We start from the raw sequence: 21,211 nt of genomic DNA on the forward strand, positions 1-21,211 counted from the left end.
GAAATTTAAGAAAATGGTTTACATGTTCGGCTGAATAGTGATACTCTTTTATCAAACAGAGTTGTTTAGCACAAAAAGCCACTGCATAAAAATTCCTGATTCTCAATATCATTTTACACACCCTCCATTTGAAGTACCCCATTCATGCCCAAATAAAGATCTACTACCCGCTTAAAACAATGATAAAACGATGCAACCTCGTTATGTAGAACAAACGGTAAAATCTAAACTTCTCTTCTTTTACTGAAACTCTTGAATTACGGAGTAATCAAAGTCCCTCCGAAAAAGGAGACAGGAGGTAACTCCGCATGCGTGTTGGCAGCAAATGTTAGCTAAAGACAAAGCCTGCTGGCGGTTATGTTATAAGAGGTCTCCTTATGTCTTACCTTGATATAGATTAAAATCTCTTTACCGGGTTATAACCTCTGTTTAGAAAAATAGCGTCTTATCTATGCTGACTGGCATTAGAAAAAGCGTCTTAAAGGCTGAGCACATGCCATCACGAAACCAGTTACGAAACGGGTTCATACCACACAGACGTGAAGTTCTACTGTTATAAAGTGTTGATCGCTTTAAGTCTTCAAGCATGGCACAGTTTGTGTATTTTGCTGCTTTCTTGGTGTTGTGTGGAACAGGGGACTCACTGGAAACCACTACCAGCCCTCAACAACAAAATACTGGCGATACCAAGGACTTATGTGAGGTAGAAAGTTGAATATTAATTGCCTTTTTTAACGAAAATCAATCAGTTGTATATGAGATGTAAAAATATTTTGCATGATTTACAGTGTTTCTTATTTGTGGCAGTTCAGTATCTGATTGAAAAATAAAAGGCATATGTTTCTGGTCCCAAATCGAGGCTGATATACTCAAATAAAAAGTTAGGCGAAGCGATATAAGAATGTTTACTTCCCAAGTCATAGTAAATTCTCGCAAGGAATGTTAATGATGGCCATGTTACTTCCAGTAACAATCGGCTTCACAAACGAAGAAAACATTGTTATGCAAGAATTAGAGGAACATATTTGACCTGATTAAATGTAGATATCAAGAACGTGACTATTGTCTAAAAATTGACAGGATTTTATCTTGTCAAAGCAGACCCGCAATGCCACAAGTCCACTAGCAGACACGCTGACACTAACAGTACTGTAAAAACAAGTAACTGCTATCGCTAAAGCAGTAAGAGACAAAAATGCAGATCGTTTTTCATGCCACAATATCTATCGACATAAGAAACATCTTGTTCTCGTGTTGTTTAAGTTTCACACTGTGTTTCTTAGTCCAGTGAATGCATTTGCTACTTTCTTCTTAGAAATCCATATCTACCCATGGATTTCCGGGTATTCCAGGATCCAATGGTATGCCGGGAATGCCTGGCATTCCGGGGCCACAAGGACCGCAGGGAAGAGATGGAGTTAAAGGACAGACTGGTGACAAGGGATCGCAAGGAATGCTGGGACAAAAGGGAGAGAAAGGAAATGAAGGGCCTCGTGGGAAGAGCGGACCGCCAGGAATGATGGGAATAAAAGGAGCGCGTGGAACTGTGGGCGATCAAGGAAAAAAAGGCGATAAGGGAGAGAAAGGAGAAAGCGTGGCAAGTCCTTCTAGTGCAGTGCCACAAAACAACTGGAAACAATGTGTGTGGAAAAATCTGAATGATGATCGAGATAGCGGTAAGATCAAGGTAAGAGTGAAATGTTCGGATCGCCAATAGTTATGGGCAAAATAACTTTTATCACCTAATGTAAGTTAAAATTCAGATTCAGAATTCGACAACGATTTATATGAGAGAGAATCATGCTGTTATTAACCGAAGTGTTTTTTCAGCTGGTTTCATATCACGGTGACGAAACTGATATTACATCTTTAAAGTGCTACTGGAACGAAATTTTCGTACACTCTTTTTTTAGCCCAATCTATAGTTTCAACCGTGCTTAAAATAGTATTGAACTTTATTTCTGTCAAATCCTACCGGAAAGTGCTTTTTTAGCTGCCGAAATCGACTTTTTGGAGCAAGACTGTGTCCGGGCTCTGGAACCAAGTTTAAGGACCTTGTGACGTCACGGGATGTATTCACGCAGGAAGCGCTATAGATTCTCTCTTGTTTTCACTTGATTTATTCAAGTTTATTCTTCATATTGTCGATACCTACTAGTTTTCTACCTTGTAATTTCTGTCCAGCCTTGACAGGAAATACACATCATAAACGCTGGAGGGCGCCAAAGAGTAGAGTAACCAAAATGAATGCTACAGATTAGAACAGCTCAGTATACTTTTCGAACATCTTGAGTACTCGATTGGAGACTTCGAAGACGAGTGTGGCAACTTTTATATCACGTCCTGAAACCTAAACACGATATATCGTCGTCAGTTTTCGTCCTGGTTCTGAAATTTGGACTGTCACGTATATCTTATGTCTATTGACAAGGTTATTGCATCAAAAACGGTAAGCGCATCAGCCATCCGCACAATCACGAAGTTATTCACGGTCTACAAGCTTTGAGTTGAGTACTTCTTTGTACACAGAGGGCATCATTTTATGATACTAATTAACAATTAGATTATGAGCTCGAGGTTTCTATGAGGTTATAGTTGATGGGGCCCAAGGCCTCATAGAAATCGAGAGCGAATAACCTAATTGTTTTAGTAGAATTCTAACTGAAATTTACTTCAAATAGCGGTTTCCAAGTACTTCTCGAAGTATTATTAAACTTTGCGCCTTTGAAAGATCGCTCGGATTGAATTGTCATTTGGAATTGAAGTTGTGTGCGCGCGCTCATCACTTTTTCAATAATTTCAAGATTTTTAATGTCAAGAAACCGTTAATATCTTTCTTTTAGTCTTCTCAGGAATTAATTTATCCATTTGCATCAAAATATTACTTCAGAACTTTGTTAAAACGAAGCCAACGTCGCCATTTCGTAGACGACCCCCGGCCACTGCACTCTAGTAGGTGATAGTATACGAGTAGCCCAGCCAATCAGATTGCAGCATTTGCATAAGTACACTAGTAGAATTCTACTAATAAGTGATAGTTGTTTTGGTAGACAAAGAGTATCTTTGAAAATTGTGATCCACAGCAGGCCTAGGGTTTGCTTTATCGCCGCATACGTATCAGTGTAAACAAAGCGGGAATTTCGCTTCTCTTTTACACGTATCTCCCAATTGCAATATTTCACGGCCGATGGATTACTTTGAGTTCTTTAGCGCATACTTATGTCCCTGATCTTCATGTAATAGTATCCAAGTTCAAAACAATTCGTTGAAACGTCACTAGTTTACACTCCTTTCGAAGGTTTATTAAACAGAATTTGAACTAATTCGCATATATGACCTTTCGCCGCCGACATTGTCACGCTCTCTGTGTCGTTTGCTGAACACATACCTGTAGGGTCATGGCGGCTTACCTTTATAGTTTTAAATTCGCTTCCCCGATATAAAAGAAGAGGGTTTCTTAAATTGTTGCTGTTGTGATAACGTAGGATTTGGCAGATACAACTGGACTAAAGGTCACTGTAGCACAATCTCGTCCGCGGTGAAACTCACAAAGCGAGCGGTTTCCTCGAAGTGAAGTTACTCGAAAACTCAAAGCGTTGTTGCTGCGATTCGTGTAGCAGCACTCCGGATAATATTTTCAATAGCCGCTTTCTCTTGTTTTCATGTCTTTTTTACTTTCTGAGTGTAGATATTGTTTAATTGAGTGCTGGCCATTTGACCAAACTCGCACTCGTTTGTTTGCCTACATAAAATATCCTGGAAATATCCAATTAAGTAGACTGAAAAGCCCTGTTGGTGTCCACATGTTGGGCTTCCTGCGTAATACAGGCGAAATCGATCGAGGTTGCAGTAGTCTTAGCAAATTCAGCCGCCCCGCTTGATTTTTGCAGGGGCATGTCACGGCCAGTAGACTGGTACCGTTTAAGGCGAAGACATGTGATAAGACATGTGGCGAACATGTGAGTACCGGTATGTGAGCGGGCCATGTGAGGTCGTCTTTTCGCTGGATCTTTCGTTGACTTCTTTTCATTTAGTCGCCGTACGCTTCGCTATTATGTGCTCTCAGCGTTAGATTTTGGTGAATTTAAACGCTTCTTCGGCAGCATTTACCGAACTCTGCGGGAATTGTCCTGGTTTATTAACACGACTTGGCCTCGGGGGGGGGGGGGTACTTTGGGAATTTCTGGGTGGGGATGTGTCGCTGGGACCCTGGAACCCTTAGCCTATACCAGAGCTAGTTCAGCTGAATTTTGCTAATCTATACTAGAGTAAACTTCCAAAATCCTCCCATCTATCGACACTGTCGACACTTGTTGCGTAAATTTAAACTTACCAATTTAATTGTTTTTATATTTTTGAGTGGCAATCCCTGGTTACCTTACTCTAGATAAAATCTTCAACCAACTAGTCAGTTTTGTGGAAAATGATACCCTATTCTAGACCCAAACGCTCTGATTTATATATCCTATCCTAGAGTAAACTGCTTGAAAACCATACCCTTCACAGCGGCACATACCTATATAGCCCATATATGGCAGTGCCCCCCCCCCCGGGGACTCGGCTTTGGGATGTTATCTGTGGGAACACCTACATTTTTGATTGCACATACTGATTAGTTCCAGTCGCGACAGATGGCACAGTCTTTATCCGGTCGAAATTTTACTGCTTGGAATCGGTGGAAAAGTACTCTGAAGGCAAGATCCAAAAGTCTGCTTTATTCATCAGGGGAAATACTCGAATCAGTCGCACGGAGTTTGTTAACGATAAACGAGCACGCGATTGCAAATGCTAGCTTAAATTTGTGCTTCCAGCTTAGAATAATGTACGTAATTTAATATTCTATGAAACTTGTGAGTCTACAGAAAGTGGCGGCGTCACGCAACGTATAAACAAATCGTGACCTCGTCACTAGCATGGACATTGACATTATGCATATCTGACTTTAAAACCTCGGTTGCTGCTGAAAAATGTTGATATTAGCAACAGACAAAGGTTGAAAGTCAGCTGGTGAAATCATTTGTTTAAGGTATACATATTAAAGTGAGGGCGTCGAACGCACTCTCATAATCTCTGATTACTATTAGTTATTAAATTTTATTGGCCCTTCTATTATTTAGTTGGGTGTGGACTGAGTACTAGGTATTATTAGACGGCGCTTGGCGTGTTTTTGTTGGAAGGAAGGAGAAGGAGATTTAATTTCACGGACGCTTGGTAAAGGTTTTGCATTGAACGGAGTTTGAAGAAACTATAGTGTTGGGGTGACTGAGATTTGTGTTTGGCCTAATTTTTTTTTTATTATTGCTAAACGCATAATTACTTACATTGCTTTACTCTACTTACAACACGACACACTACTTAACCTATTTACAATACACTGTATTATCATTATCATTATCACTATCACTATCACTATCACTATCACTATCACTATCACTATCACTATCACTATCACTATCATTACCATTATCATTATTATTATTATTATCACTATTTCTAACGCTTTTACTGTCTTACAAACGTCACTTACAATACATCAAAAAAATAAAAACCTATTTACAATACTTGGTATTACCTTACTTACTTACAATACGCGATAATTACTTATTATGACTTACACATTACGTTACTTAAGGAGTTACAATACAATGTAATTACTTAATTATAGGAAAAAAAAAAGAAACAACAAACAAACTAAAAAAAAAAAAGACCTCGCAAAAAATTACTAAGGGAAACGCCTTAAATGGTGAGAAAGAATTTCTACTTCTGTTGAAATTCCCTTTCATCATTCAACGTGGCAGCAATATATTTTATGATGTCGATTTTATCTTGCACTAATGAGATGAAGTCGCTGAAAACGAACATGTATTATTTAGAGCGTTGATATAAAGAAAGTATTTGCCTAGCATTATGAGGTGGTTGAGGGTCAAATGGTGAGTACAGGGACGAGTAATTCCAAATAATACATTTGGCACGGAGAGAAGTAAACTCGCGTAACTTACGGTAGAATACCAACTTTGGAACTTATACCAAAAGGAAGACGCTTGCGGGCAGCTAATAAACAAATGACGTATGTTTTGACTATCAGAGGGACAGAAAGGGCAGGATGGGGAGGCAACCTTGTTCATTTGTATAATATACTGTTCGTGGCTAAAATGTTGTGTATAATTTTGTGCTGAAACATTACCAATTTAACTTCTTTTGTGGCTTTGAACGGCAGAAGATAAATTTTATTTAGATTCTCTTTTGCGATTCCGTAAGATAAGAGTTTTTTTTCTGAAGTGGGAGGAAGAAGATTTTCTAAGGTTAACAGTTTGTCGTATAACATCTTGCACGTTATAGTACAGATTGGCGGCGGGGGTGTAGTAGAGTCGCCAGAATTAACGTGAAGGAGCTTCTTCCAACTTTGAGGGATCGCAGATAAAAGACTATGATATTGTAAAAAGTTGCAATTTAGCGTGTATTCATTGCGCAAGGAAAGGAAAGGCAGGAAGCAATTTTCATGCTCGTCGAAAAGGTCTGAAATTTGCTTTATACCTGCTCGGTGCCAATGAGGCAGATATACCATTTTTTTGGTAATCGTAATGAATTTGTTGTTCCAGATTGTCTGAGACAGTAGAGTCGGTTTTGCTGTAAGGTGTCGTAGACACGATTTCTTGCCAATGATGAATAATTTGTTTGTAAAATTCAGGAAGATGGCCATTAAGATCAAGAAAGTTGTAGTCATAATTACGTTGAAAGAGCTCAGTGCCCCCGAGAGTAGAGAGAAACGATTTTGGAATATACTTCAACGGTGCATCTGAGTCGGAGCACAGCCGTTTTACCCAAGTTAGCTTCAAAGCTTTATCGAAAAGAACAAAATCTTTCATGCCAAGACCGCCATCCGATTTCTTCTTAATGAGGGTTGTCTTTTTATTTTAGCGGGTTTTTGCTTCTAGATAAAATCGAACACTATTTTATTGACCTCTGTTGCAAATTTTTTGGGAGTCTCCATAACACTGGAGATGAATACAAGTTTGGAGAGGGTTAACGTTTTAACAATATTTATTCTACCGTATATAGATAAGTCTCTTCGGGACCAGATACTTAAGGTTTTCTTTAAGGATCCTAATTTTTCAAAGAAATTTTTCTTATGAGAGAATTCAATATTGTAAGTGTTTGGCCTGATTAACTTCGGGAACGGTGTTGAAGGTCCCTTTGGGAGAGATATCATGGCATTTGCTACCGTCTTTTTTCTTTTGGTATGAGATAATAAACACATGCAGATGGTAAAGGTACTATTTTTCGTTATCTCACGGAGGTGTCAAAACTATTGTCTGCTAAGCTTCTTCCTTTTAGATACATACAGGAGCCATAATCGGGGACGGAGACTGTAAGTCTTGGGATCCGCGTGCACCTATGATATCGAACAATTTTGCTACTTTTAGAACAAATTGCGCCATCCCGACGACATATATCCGCTCGGATCCACGCACATGTCAGGGGTTTTCGTCTGGATGTTGTCACGTTGCGTGATCAAATGGTGAGAGTTGCGAGATTCTCTAGCGGATTTTTCACGGTGATGGCGTTGAATAAGGCAGGGACTAAGAATCAGGGCGCTTATATGTAGTTTTATGCTCTGAGCTAATGGAAAAGGTAAGTTTTTCAAGATCGAAAAAAAGACTTCAATTTCGCGCTGTGAATGAATAATAAGATCTGCTCGCGCTAGATAACGCGCTTTTATTATTATTATTATTATTATTATTATCATTATTATTATTAACGCGAACGCTTTTGCGTTTGTTCTGGCATGGATAGTCTCTTTACTATCCATGGTTCTGGCTTACGAATATAGCAAGAAAACTCTCTCCTATTGTATCGAGTTAATTTGTGAGTTTCTCAAACAATGCTTAATCATAACCAAAACCTGTTTTTGATGGTTTCTTATTGTTTCTGCCTGTTTGACGAGTTTGCAAAAGTTTTTGAAAGGAAAGTCTGACGCGTACAAGTAGTCATTTGCATAGTGCAGCGCGTGCACTTTCAAGTCCGAGCACAGGCAGCCCAAGCTCTCTCTATGAACCACACAAGCAACACAATATGACATCGAATTATAAGGGTTTGTATGGGATTTTCTACATGATATCCGTGGAGGTAGTTAAAAGTGAAAATTCTCAACATAAATCACTTAACTTATTCCATACGTGTGCTGTTTGTTCCTGGTGTGGTTATTTTACCGATTTAACTTGATTTAACCGACTTTTTTGAATTCCGGTTTTCCCTTCATAAAGAGAGGACAAGGCGAAACACTTCAGTCGGGACAGCCTGCCGAACGAAGTCAAAAATCCTAGGCTAAAATGTACCCACGGCCACAAATCCACTGTAGAATTCAAGGGCAAAGGTTGATCGTCCATTTCAATTCTCTAGCCACACAATTGCAGCCCTGCGAGCGACGCCAGGCGGCTCTTCGTGTCCCCAGTGAAACGATAAAATGATAGAAGAGCTCCGTGTCCTTTTGATCCGCGACACAACGACCGTTGAAACCGGCTTGGTAACCCCGTCATGTTGCTCAAAACTTGCTCCAAAAAAGTCAAAAGTTGCCTTTTGCAACGAAAGTTGTTCAAAACTTGCTACAAAAAGCAAAAACTTTTTTTTTTGTCTCTCTTCTTTTATTTGGTCTGATGCAAAAATATTCAATCTTTACAACAAAAGTAAAATTTCTGAGCATTTTTGTGCAATTTTGCGTTGTAACCAGCGTCGCTGAATAAGTTTGTTCACAATACGTATGAGTAAATACTACGCATCAATATCAATATGACAATATTAATCTTGTAAAAGTTCTATTATGAGCCCATAAAATTGTCGTTGCTGTTCACAGTCAAGACCTCTAACCATTATCATTTTCGCTGGAGTACTCAGTCTTGCCCCTGCTTATGCGGCTACCCTCAAAGGATCTGAATGACCTTTGTAACCTGATACACTCGAATCAGTGGAGCGTGAATCTGCGTCCGCCATTTTGGATTTTCTTTATAAAACCGCTGACCTAACAGCCCGGCTGCATACATCTTTCGCCCATGATCTGCCCCAGCGGGGAGGAACTGCTCTTTTTTTCAGAGGAAATTCACAAATTGTCTACTGAAACATTGTAAAACTGGAAGCATGGCCAATTATAGCCCTAAAAGCTGCTCCGATAACTAGAAAACTAGAAATTGCTCGGAATGCAAAAGTTGTTCGAAACAAAAAAGTTGACAAAAAGTTGCCGAGCAACTTGTGGCAAGCCCTAAGAAAACTCCATACAAACCCTTATAATTCGATGCCATATTGTGTTGCTTGTGTGGTTCATAAAGAGAGCTTGGGCGACCTGTGTATCTACAGACGTAAACTTAGTGGGTCTTGATGAAACATCAAGGGTCGTTTGCAATTCAGGCGAAATTCAAACTTGCAATTTTGTTTTACTTTTCGGTCGCGATAGACTGGCAAAAAACTCACCCAGATTGACTCACTCCCCTAGATTTAAGGGTAGTTCCTTACACCACGTTAGCCTGCGAGCAGGCTCACCTTTGAGTCACGCGCGAGCGATGAGGAGTGAAGCAATCCGGCAGGGTATTGTCTGGTGAAGAGGCGTCAAGAAAGTGAGCCTGCCTGTATCGACATATTTTGCCTTCACTACACAACCGAACACACTCAAAGGTTGAGTCATGGGCGGGTTGGTCAGCCTGGCCCAAGACATGTTTTATTTGCGAGAATAAGCTTACAACAAAGTGGATAAGAGATACATCAAGTAACGTCCTACATGCGCCAAAGCCGGACACGTAAACCCCCAAAACCTCTTGTTAGGAAAAATAGGGACCGTGCACCCCCGACCAAATGCAGTGGCGCTACCTTTGGGGTTTTAAGGTTGACCTATAAACAACAGAATGAAAAAGCAAATCATATGACGCTTATTACACAATAAAAATAAACCTTATGGGAAAGTGCTAGTGGCAAGGCTGACCGTAGAATGTCACAAGTTTCTCAACCGTCTCTTGTTACAAACGTACTACCCATGAGCCTTCGCGTACTACTCTCCCACCCAGTTCTCTGTTCCGTGTCGACAAAATAGTAATTTATGTCAATACCGAGTATCACAAATTACATTTTGTTTGCCGATTTGCCCACCCCCCAACCACCCAGCAGGGGCAAACTACATCATGAGCGCATGCACGCAGTCGCGTATTCGCCGTATAGTTTGGAAGAAAGTGTGTATGATTTCTGCAAAGTTGGATGTATTTTGACCCGCTAGCCTTCGACAACTAGTAACTAAAGCTTGCGTCATCGGGAAAGAATGTTTTGTAGCTCGGCGACGGCGAATGGCCATGAGTTGTGGTAAGAAAACAAATCTTTCGTGTAGCTTGGCAACTGGCCATGATGATCCTCAGAACTGTGCTAGGAGATACATTTTCCGATTTGTAGCTCGGCAAATTCATTGGTTGTCAGAAAACAAACTTTCTGTGTTGTGTAACTCGATAAAACGCCGTGTTTTGTAGTCAGAATGGTTAATTCACCGACAAGATGTAAAATTCGAGCAACGTAAACGAATGCAAACAAAATTTAAAAAACATTTGGCGACACGCTGTCTTACAGGGTAACTGGTCAAAACTTTATTGTCTCAAGAAATATTTGTTACAAGTGTTGGCGATCTGAAATTGAGTTCTAAGTGTCGCCAACCATTCAAATGCCTTTCCTGGAAAATACTTTGTCCAGTACAATTTAATCTACCGCAGGCTATAATCTATTCATCGTTAGTTCAACTTCACTCGCAGATCGTTATCTGACATTCGATCAAACTTAGAGTGCGTTTCTTTAAGAAAATCCAAGATTGGATTATTAAATCCGAAAACGGATTTTGCGTTTCTTTTCTAAACAGATTAATCCAAGATCTCTTCGGATCATGGTGCGTCAAAGGAACCGAAGAATCCACTCTGGGCAAGGATTCTACCGTTCATTTCCTTGCCATGTCGGCTTTTCCTTCTGTGATTTTTTTTTTACCCAAAATAGGCGGAGGGGGGGGGGGGGAGGCGGGTGGGGAGGAGGGGGCTGTCCCCTAGATCAGCTAGATCCGCCCCTGAATTTCCAAACATTCTAGACACAATGTATGGCAAACGTTAAGCGGGCAACGAAACAACACGAAGGCGTTTGCCCGTTTATCAGCATCATCAAAGACCAGTCTGCCAAAGCAAAATCACTCGGAATCAAGTGAGTGTCCTTTCTAGACATAAACTTTCACGGTTTGTCTTCGGCAAAACTTTGTCAACGACAGATATTAGGCCTGCATGTTGTTATGAAAAAGATTTACAATTTTCCCGAGTAATCTGAGCTACCAAAGTTCATACTTCCGGTGAAAATTAGTTGGCTTATTCTTTTCTGCGGTTTCCGGGGTGAAAATGAAAAATTTGCAGAGATCATAGCAGGCTCACTTTCTCGTCTAGCGGCTTCGCCGCTCGCGCTTGTGTTCGAACGTGAGCCTGCTCGCAGGCTAACATACCAGCAGGCTAACACACCAACAGGCTAACACCAAGCTTGACACTTTCTCCCACGGAACCAACAACTGATGATTGGTGTTCAGTTAATCCCAGTTAACGATACAAATCAAGCCAAAATGTGATGAAATTTATTTATATGAGTTCTGACTTATTTTACTTTCGTTTGTTTCAGGACTGCTCGTTTAATAAGTCGCAGTCTGATACTGCGGTCAAAGTCTCATTCCAGGGAATTATGAGAGTCGATGGTTCTTCTAGTAAGTGTAACCGGTGTTTCTTCAAGTTTAATGGTAACGAATACAGTGGACCCATGACAATCGAAGCTGTTGTGTACAACAATTGGCCATCTGGGAGTCCCAGTTTGCTTCATCATCGATCATTTGAGGGATACTGTGAAAACATCCCACAGGGCACGGTTAGAGTGGAATTGTGGATAGGATCTTGTCCTAGTGGCAGTACTTGGGCTTACACTGGATGGTCATCAGTGTCCCGAATAATGATTGAGGAAGTGTCTAGGTCTCAGTCCTAACTAATCAGTTCTTATTATCGAGATTGTCGCTGCTTAAGGTCATTCCGCTGAAATAGAACCTGCACTGAGATTTTTGTGAAACTTTGCCTATCGATTGTTTATATTATTGGAACTTAAATTTTGAAATAAAAATGGGGGGTCCACATGTTTTTTTAGGAGCAAAAGCACCTTGTTTATACTGATATAAATTTTTATAATAGCACCATGATTGTAGTTACGATTGATTGCTAAATTCACGTTTCCGACGATTGCTTTTGGTTCTACACTGAGAATTGGTCCATATTTATTTTACACAGAGAAATTTATTACTCAATTCAAAACAACAGAAAAAAATGATAGGTACCCATACTCGTTTGCGAGAAAATGACGATTTACCTCTATGGCGAGGTCCAGCTGTAAAGAAAAAGCCGCCATTTTTTAATGCGCGCGCGCTAATCACGCGTGAAATTCTGCGCAATAGGGATGCGCAATGCAATACTGGTAAGGTAAGGTAAAGTCTGCATACGAGCCAGGTGGCCCATCAGGCCGGAGCTTATCCCGGTTTCTGTAGCATGAAGCGACTAGGAGTATTTCTACTCCCCCCTGGATGGGATGCTAGTCCATCGCAGGGTTACCCCCAGCATTAAGTTCGCCGGTACCCATTTATACACCTGGGTGGAGAGAGGCACTGTGAGAGTAAAGTGTCTTGCCCAAGAACACAACGCAATTTCCCCGGCCAGGGCTCGAACCCGGACCGCTCGATCCGGAGACGAGCGCACTAACCATGAGGCCACCGCGCCTCCCACATAGCAGTAGGGATGCGCAATGCAATACTGGGGAAAGACCTTAAGCTCATGCTTATTAAAAGTTATTGTAGTTAGAACTGAAACGTTTGTGTGTTTTTAGTGAAACTGTTTTAGCCATATGAATAGGTAAAAATAAGGCCATAAATGTGATTAGTGTAGCATAAACATTTTCTAAATTAGAAAATCACCAAAAATTTACGAAATGCATGTAATCTACTTTTCACGTGCACTTGACTTATTAATGATTGGAAACTAATTTTATTACATAGTACTTGCATGTAATACCATTAAAATAAAATCTAAGTTGAGGAAGTAAAATGCTTGTTCCAAAAGCTCGGTATGATGGCTACTCTACAGATTGTAGTGGCATTGTACTGATGACTAAACAGTGTTTTTTCTCAATGTTCCATGTTACCGTATAATTACTCAAAAACAAATTTCAATATGTCAAGTTAAGTTAAGCAAGAGATGCAAAAATATTTGAAGGATAATCAACACGATAACCTTCATTTGGCGTGAAAATATGCTCGGATATCTGTCCTTGGACATTATCCATACCTGAATGCTGTCAGTTTTCCTCGAGCTACGCTCTCGGAAAACTGTTCCCTTCTCGGAACAGACAATGTCCGCGGACAAATATCCGAGCATGTTTCCTCGCAAAATGGAGGCTACTGTTTATTTAGAGCGGTTTTCAATTGAGTGTCGTTAAACCAAAACCGAAGTAATCAAGCCAGCCAATTAACAAGGACACAGACAGTACATTGATTCAATCAAAACTCGAAGTTGTTATAACATATAGCTGACGCAAAGCGCGGGAAAACCTGTGCGAGTAAGTCATGTTTGGTTTTGGTTTTACTTCTGATTGGATGAAAAAGTGGCGCGAGTTTTCTAAGTCAATTATGCAGCATAGTAGTGCAAAACCAGTTACTTTACGACACCTAAATAAAAACCGCTCTGTGAAAGCTTTATATAATTTAATTGTAGTTTCTTCCACGGATGCATTCAGTTATTTGGCTTGTAGCGCGAAAATACGTTGGAGCGACGAAAGGAGAGATAGGCTAGGGGTCGCCCGCACCGCGCTTCTCCCCTATACTGTCGGTTGCGCCCAGATAACTAAACGCCTGAAAGAGGCTAATTTAATTGTGATTCTCCCATTGATTTCTATTCGCAGTTTACTAAACACAACTGACTTATTTTATGGAGACTCATTACAGTTTTTTTAGTTTCATTTTGTATGTTGCCATTTTAAAAATCAATTTCGAGTTGTAGCATTAACGAGGTAAATTTTAAAAGAAAATAAAGGTTAAAAGTTTACAAGGTGGTACTCGATGGCTTTACGGAGACGGTCGTGCAAACGAGGGTTTTAGATATGAAATTAACTGAGCTTTTGTTAGGGGCCAAGGTGGTGTTTGTGTCAACGGGCCGTAGTGATCAAAAAGGGATATTAAATTATATCGGCATCTCTTTTGTCATTCTATATACGTACTTTTCCTGCCATTACTTCACAGTCGCAGAGTTTAGAGATACAGTTTAGAGATACAGTTTTTAGAATGAAATAACGGTGAATTTAATCATTCAGTAATGTCTCTTCACTTCCCATCGGAGCTTCGAAAAAACGAGAACACATGGCCGTGACTGATAGCGTACGATAGCTCAGCCAATCAATAGAACACATGGCCGTGGTTGATAGCGTATGATAGCTCAGCCAATCAAGATAACGTATGGCCGTGACCGATAGCGTACGATAGCTCAAACAATCAGGAGAACACAAGGCTGTGGCTGATAGCGTACGATAGCTCAACCAATCAAGAGAAAACATGGCCGTGGTTGATAGCGTATGATAGCTCAGCCAATCAAGAGAACGCATGGCCGTGACTGATAACGTACGATAGCTCTGCCAATCAGGAGAACACAAGGCTGTGGCTGATAGCGTAGGATAGCTCAGCCAATCAAGAGAACACATGGCCGTGGCTGATAGCGTACGATAGCTCAGCCAATCAAGAGAACACATGGCCGTGGCTGACAGCGTATGATAGCTCAGCCAATCTAGAGAACACATGGCCGTGGCTGATAGCGTACGATAGCTCAGCCAATCAAGAGAACACATGGCCGTGGCTGATAGCGTACGATACCTCAGCCAATAAAGAGAACACATGGCCGTGGCCGATAGCGTACGATAGCTCAGCCAATCAAGAGAAGACATGGCCGTGGCTGATAGCGTACGATAGCTCAGCCAATCAAGAGAACACATGGCCGTGCCTAATACCGTACAATAGCTCAGCCAATCAAGAGAACACATGGCCGGGGCTGATAGCGTACGATAGCTCGGCCAATCAAGAGAACACATGGCCGTGGCTGATAGCGTACGATAGCTCAGCCAATAGAGAGAACACATGGCCGTGGCTGATAGCGTACGATAGCTCGGCCAATCAAGAGAACACATGGCCGTGGCTGATAGCGTACGAGAGGTCGGCCACTCAAGAGAACACATGGTCGTGGCTGATAGCGTACGATAGCTCAGCCAATAGAGAGAACACATGGCCGTGGGTGATAGCGTACGATAGCTCGGCCAATCAAGAAAACACATTGTCGTGGCTGATAGCGTACGATAGCTCAGTCAATCAAGAGAACACATGGCCGTGACTGATAGCGTACGATAGCTCAGCCAATCAAGAGAAGACACGGCCCTGGCTGATAGCGTACGATAGCTCCGCCAATCAAGAGAACACATGACCGTGGCTGATAGCGTACGATAGCTCAGCCAATCAAGAGAACACATGGCCGTGACTGATAGGGTACGCTAGCTCAGCCAATCAAGAGAAGACACGGCCCTGGCTAATAGCGTACGATAGCTCAGCCAATCAAGAGAACACATGACCGTGGCTGATAGCGTACGATAGCTCAGCCAATCAAGAGAACACATGGCCGTGACTGATAGGGTACGATAGCTCAGCCAATCAAGAGAACACATGGCCGTGACTGATAGCGTACGATAGCTCAGCCAATCAAGAGAAGACATGGCCGTGGCTGATAGCGTACGATAGCTCAGCCAATCAAGAGAATACATGGCCGGAACTGATAGCGTACGATAGCTCAGCGAATCAAGAGAACACGTGGCCGTGGCTGATAGCGTACGATAGCTTAGCCAATCAAGAGAACAAATGGCCGTGGCTGATAGCGTACGATAGCTCAGCCAATCAAGAGAACACATGGCCGTGGCTGATAGCGTAGGATAGCTCCGCCAATCAAGAGAACACATGGCCGAGGCTGCTAGCGTACGATAGCTCAGCCAATCAAGAGAAGACATAGCCGTGGCTGATAGCGTACGATAGCTCAGCCAATCAAGAGAAGACATGGACGTGGCTGATAGCGTAAGATAGCTCAGCCAATCAAGAGAAGACATGGCCGTGGCTGATAACGTACGATAGCTCGGCCAATCAAGAGAACACATGGCCGTGGCTGATAGCGTACGCCAGCTCGGCCAATCAAGAATACACATGGTCGTGGCTTATAGCGTACGATAGCTCAGGCAATCAAGAGAACATAAGGGCGTGGCTGATAGCCAACGACAGCGCAGCCAATCAAGAGAACACATGCCCGTGGCTGATAGCGTACGATAGCTCAGCCAATCAAGAGAACACATGGCCGTGTCTGATAGCGTACGATAGCTCGGCCAATCAAGAGAACACATGGCCGTGGCTGATAGCGTACGATAGCTCAGCCAAACAAGAGAAGACATGGCCGTGGCTGATAGCGTACGATAGCTCAGCCAATTAAGAGAACACATGGCCGTGGCTGATAGCGTACGATAGCTCAGCTAACCAAGAGAACACATGGCCGTGGCTGATAGCGTACGATAGCTCGGCCAATCAAGAGAACACATTGCCGTGGCTGATAGCGTACGATAGCTCGGCCAATCAAGAGAAAACATTGCCGTGGCTAATAGCGTACGATAGCTCAGCCAATCAAGAGAACACATGGCCGTGATTGATAGCGTACGATAGCTCAGCCAATAGAGAGAACACATGGCCGTGGCTGATAGCGTACGATAGCTGAGCCAATCAAGAGAACACATGGCCGTGGCTGATAGCGTACGATAGCTCAGCTAACCAAGAGAACACATGGCCGTGGCTGATAGCGTACGATAGCTCGGCCAATCAAGAGAACACATTGCCGTGGCTGATAGCGTACGATAGCTCGGCCAATGAAGAGAAAACATTGCCGTGGCTAATAGCGTACGATAGCTCAGCCAATCAAGAGAACACATGGCCGTGATTGATAGCGTACGATAGCTCAGCCAATAGAGAGAACACATGGCCGTGGCTGATAGCGTACGATAGCTCAGCCAATCAAGAGAACACATGGCCGTGGCTGATAGCGTACGATAGCTCAGCCACTAAAGAGAACACATGGCCTTGGTTGATAGCGCGCGATAGCTTAGCAAATCAAGAGAACACATGGCCGTGGCTGATAGCGTACGATAGCTTAGCCAATCAAGAGAACACATGGCCGTGGCTGATAGCGTACGATAGCTCAGCCAATCAAGAGAACACATGGGCGTGGCTAATAGCGTACGATAGCTCAGCAAATCAAGAAAAGACATTGCCGTGGCTGATAGCGTACGATAGCTTAGCCAATCAAGAAAACACATGGCCGTGGCTGATAGCGTACGATAGCTCAGCCAATCAAGAGAAGACATGGCCGTGGCTGATAGCGTACGATAACTCTGCCACTAAAGAGAACACATGGCCGTGGTTGATAGCGCACGATAGCTCAGCAAATCAAGAAAAGACATTGCCGTGGCTGATAGCGTACGATAGCTTAGCCAAACAAGAGAACACATGGCCGTGGCTGATAGCGTACGATAGCTAAGCCAATAAAGAGAAGACATGGCCGTGGCTGATAGCGTACGATAGCTCAGCCAATCAAGAGAACACATGGTCGTTGCTGATAGCCTACGATAGCTCCGCCAATCAAGAGAACACATGGTCGTGACTGATAGCGTACAATAGCTCGGCCAATCAAGAGAACACATGGCCGTGGCTGATAGCGTACGATAGCTCAGCCAATCAAGAGAACACATGGCCGTGGCTGATAGCGTACGATAGCTCAGCCAATCAAGAGAACACATGGCCGTTGCTGATAGCGTACGATAGCTCCGCCACTAAAAAGAACACATGGCCGTGGTTGATAGCGCACGATAGCTCAGCCAATCAAGAGAAGACATGGCCGTGGCTGATAGCGTACGATAGCTTAGCCAATCAAGAGAACACATGGCCGTGGCTGATAGCGTACGATAGCTCAGCCAATCAAGAGAAGACGTTGCCGTGGCTGATAGCGTACGATAGCTGAGCCAATAAAGATAAGACATGGCCGTGGCTGATAGCGTACGATAGCTCGGCCAATCAAGAGAACACATGGTCGTGACTGATAGCGTACGATAGCTTGACCAATCAAGAGAACACATGGCCGTGGCTGATAGCGTACGATAGCTCAGCCAATCAAGAGAACACATGGCCGTGGCTGATAGCGTACGATAGCTCAGCCAATCAAGAGAAGACATGGCCGTGGCTGATAGGGTACGATAGCTCAGCCAATCAAGAGAACACATGGCCGTGGCTGAAAGCGTACGATAGCTCGGCCAATCAAGAGAACACATTGCCGTGGCTGATAGCGTACGATAGCTTAGCCAAACAAGAGAACACATGGCCGTGGCTGATAGCGTACGATAGCTAAGCGAATAAAGAGAAGACATGGCCGTGGCTGATAGCGTACGATAGCTCAGCCAATCAAGAGAACACATGGTCGTTGCTGATAGCCTACGATAGCTCCGCCAATCAAGAGAACACATGGTCGTGACTGATAGCGTACAATAGCTCGGCCAATCAAGAGAACACATGGCCGTGGCTGATAGCGTACGATAGCTCAGCCAATCAAGAGAACACATGGCCGTGGCTGATAGCGTACGATAGCTCAGCCAATCAAGAGAACACATGGCCGTTGCTGATAGCGTACGATAGCTCCGCCACTAAAAAGAACACATGGCCGTGGTTGATAGCGCACGATAGCTCAGCCAATCAAGAGAAGACATGGCCGTGGCTGATAGCGTACGATAGCTTAGCCAATCAAGAGAACACATGGCCGTGGCTGATAGCGTACGATAGCTGAGCCAATAAAGATAAGACGTTGCCGTGGCTGATAGCGTACGATAGCTGAGCCAATAAAGATAAGACATGGCCGTGGCTGATAGCGTACGATAGCTCGGCCAATCAAGAGAACACATGGTCGTGACTGATAGCGTACGATAGCTCAGCCAATCAAGAGAAGACATGGCCGTGGCTGATAGGGTACGATAGCTCAGCCAATCAAGAGAACACATGGCCGTGGCTGAAAGCGTACGATAGCTCGGCCAATCAAGAGAACACATGGCCGTGGCTGATAGCGTACGATAGCTCAGCCAATCAAGAGAACACATGGCCGGCGCTGATAGCGTAGGATAGCTCGGCATATCAAGAGAACACATGGGCGTGGCTAATAGCGTACGATAGCTCAGCCAATCAAGAGAACACATGGCCGTGGCTGATAGCGTACGATAGCTCAGCCAATCAAGAGAACAGATGGCCGTGGCTAATAGCGTACGATAGCTCAGCCAATCAAGAGAACACATGGGCGTGGCTAATAGCGTACGATAGCTCAGCCAATCAAGAGAACACATGGCCGTTGCTGATAGCGTACGATAGTTCGGCCAATCAAGAGAACACATGGCCGTGGCTGATAGCGTACGATAGCTCGGCCAATCAAGAGAACACGTGGTCGTGGCTGATAGCGTATGATAGCTCAGCCAATCAAGAGAACACATGGCCGTGGCTGATAGCGTACGATAGTTCCGCCACTAAAGAGAACACATGGCCGTGGTTGATAGCGCACGATAGCTCAGCGAATCAAGAGAACACATGGCCGTGGCTGATAGCGTACGATAGCTTAGACAATCAAGAGAAGACATGGCCGTGGCTGATAGCTTACGATAGCTCAGCCAATCAAGAGAACACATGGCCGTTGCTGATAGCGTACGATAGCTCGGCCAATCAAGAGAAGACATGGCCGTGGCTGATAGCGTACGATAGGTCGGCCAATCAAGAGAAGACATGGCCGTGGCTGATAGCGTTCGATAGCTTAGCCAATCAAGAGAACACATGGCCGTGGCTGATAGCGTACGATAGCTGAGCCAATAAAGATAAGACGTGGCCGTGGCTGATAGCGTACGATAGCTGAGCCAATAAAGATAAGACATGGCCGTGGCTGATAGCGTACGATAGCTCGGCCAATCAAGAGAACACATGGTCGTGACTGATAGCGTACGATAGCTTGGCCAATCAAGAGAACACATGGTCGTGAGTGATAGCGTACGATAGCTTGGCCAATCACGAGAACACATGGTCGTGGCTGATAGCGTACTATAGCTCAGCCAATAGAGAGAACACATAGCCGTGGCTGATAGCGTACGATAGCTCAGCCAATCAAGAGAAGACATGGCCGTGGCTGATAGCGTACGATAGCTCAGCCAATCAAGAGAACACGTAACCGTGGCTGAGAGCGTACGATAGCTCAGGCAATGAAGAGAACACATGGCCGAGGCTGCTGGCGTACGATAGTTCCGCCAATCAAGAGAACACATGGCCGTGACTGATAGCGTACGATAGCTCACCCAATCAAGAGAAGACATGGCCGTGGCTGATAGCGTACGATAGCTCAGCCAATCAAGAGAAGACATGGCCATGGCTGATAGCGTATGATAGCTCCGCCAATCAAGAGAACACATGGCCGTGGCTGATAGCGTACGATAGCTCAGCCAATAGAGAGAAGACATGGCCGTGGCTGATAGCGTACGATAGCTCAGCCAATGAAGAGAATACATGGCCGTGACTGATAGCGTATGATTGCTCGGCCAATCGGCAGAACACATGGCCGTGGCTGATGGCGTACGACAGCTCGGCCAATCAAGAATACACATGGTCGTGGCTGATAGCGTACGATAGCTTACCCAATCAAGAGAACATATGGCCGTGGCTGATAGCGTACGATAGCTCAGCCAATCAAGAGAACAAATGGCCGTGGCTGATAGCGTACGATAGCTTCGCCTATCAAGAGAAGACATGGCCGTGGCTGATAGCGTAGGATAGCTCAGCCAATCAAGAGAAGACATGGCCGTGGCTGAGAGCGTACGATTGCTCGGCCAATCAAGAGAACACATGGCCGTGGCTGATAGCGTACGACAGCTCGCCCAATCAAGAATACACATGGTCGTGGCTGATAGCGTACGATAGCTTAGCCAATCAAGAGAACATATGGCCGTGGCTGATAGCGTACGATAGCTCAGCCAATCAAGAGAACAAACGGCCGTGGCT

At 43.6% G+C, this 21,211-nt stretch overlaps 1 protein-coding gene across 1 annotated transcript; it reads left to right on the forward strand.

Moving 5' to 3' along the window:
* Positions 1-304: 304 nt before the first annotated feature.
* On the forward strand, positions 305-14,841 carry LOC145467427 (uncharacterized). The gene is made up of 3 exons (XM_081450984.1): positions 305-703; positions 1,316-1,687; positions 11,668-14,841. Exons 1-3 carry the CDS (start codon positions 587-589, stop codon positions 12,019-12,021), a joined length of 843 nt encoding a protein of 280 aa, XP_081307110.1. The 5' UTR covers positions 305-586; the 3' UTR covers positions 12,022-14,841.
* The last annotated feature ends 6,370 nt before the right edge of the window (positions 14,842-21,211 follow it).

Source organism: Orbicella franksi, chromosome 14, assembly GCF_964199315.1.
Source record: "Orbicella franksi chromosome 14, jaOrbFran1.1, whole genome shotgun sequence".
Classification (NCBI taxonomy): domain Eukaryota; kingdom Metazoa; phylum Cnidaria; class Anthozoa; order Scleractinia; family Merulinidae; genus Orbicella; species Orbicella franksi.

Excerpts from the sequence above, each read along its gene's own strand:
- LOC145467427 (XM_081450984.1), top strand. The coding sequence starts at position 587 with ATGGCACAGTTTGTGTATTTTGCTGCTTTCTTGGTGTTGTGTGGAACA. Across the intron at positions 704-1,315 it reads ATACCAAGGACTTATGTGAG|AAATCCATATCTACCCATGG; the intron begins GTAGAAAGTTGA and ends CTTTCTTCTTAG. Across the intron at positions 1,688-11,667 it reads GAGATAGCGGTAAGATCAAG|GACTGCTCGTTTAATAAGTC; the intron begins GTAAGAGTGAAA and ends CGTTTGTTTCAG.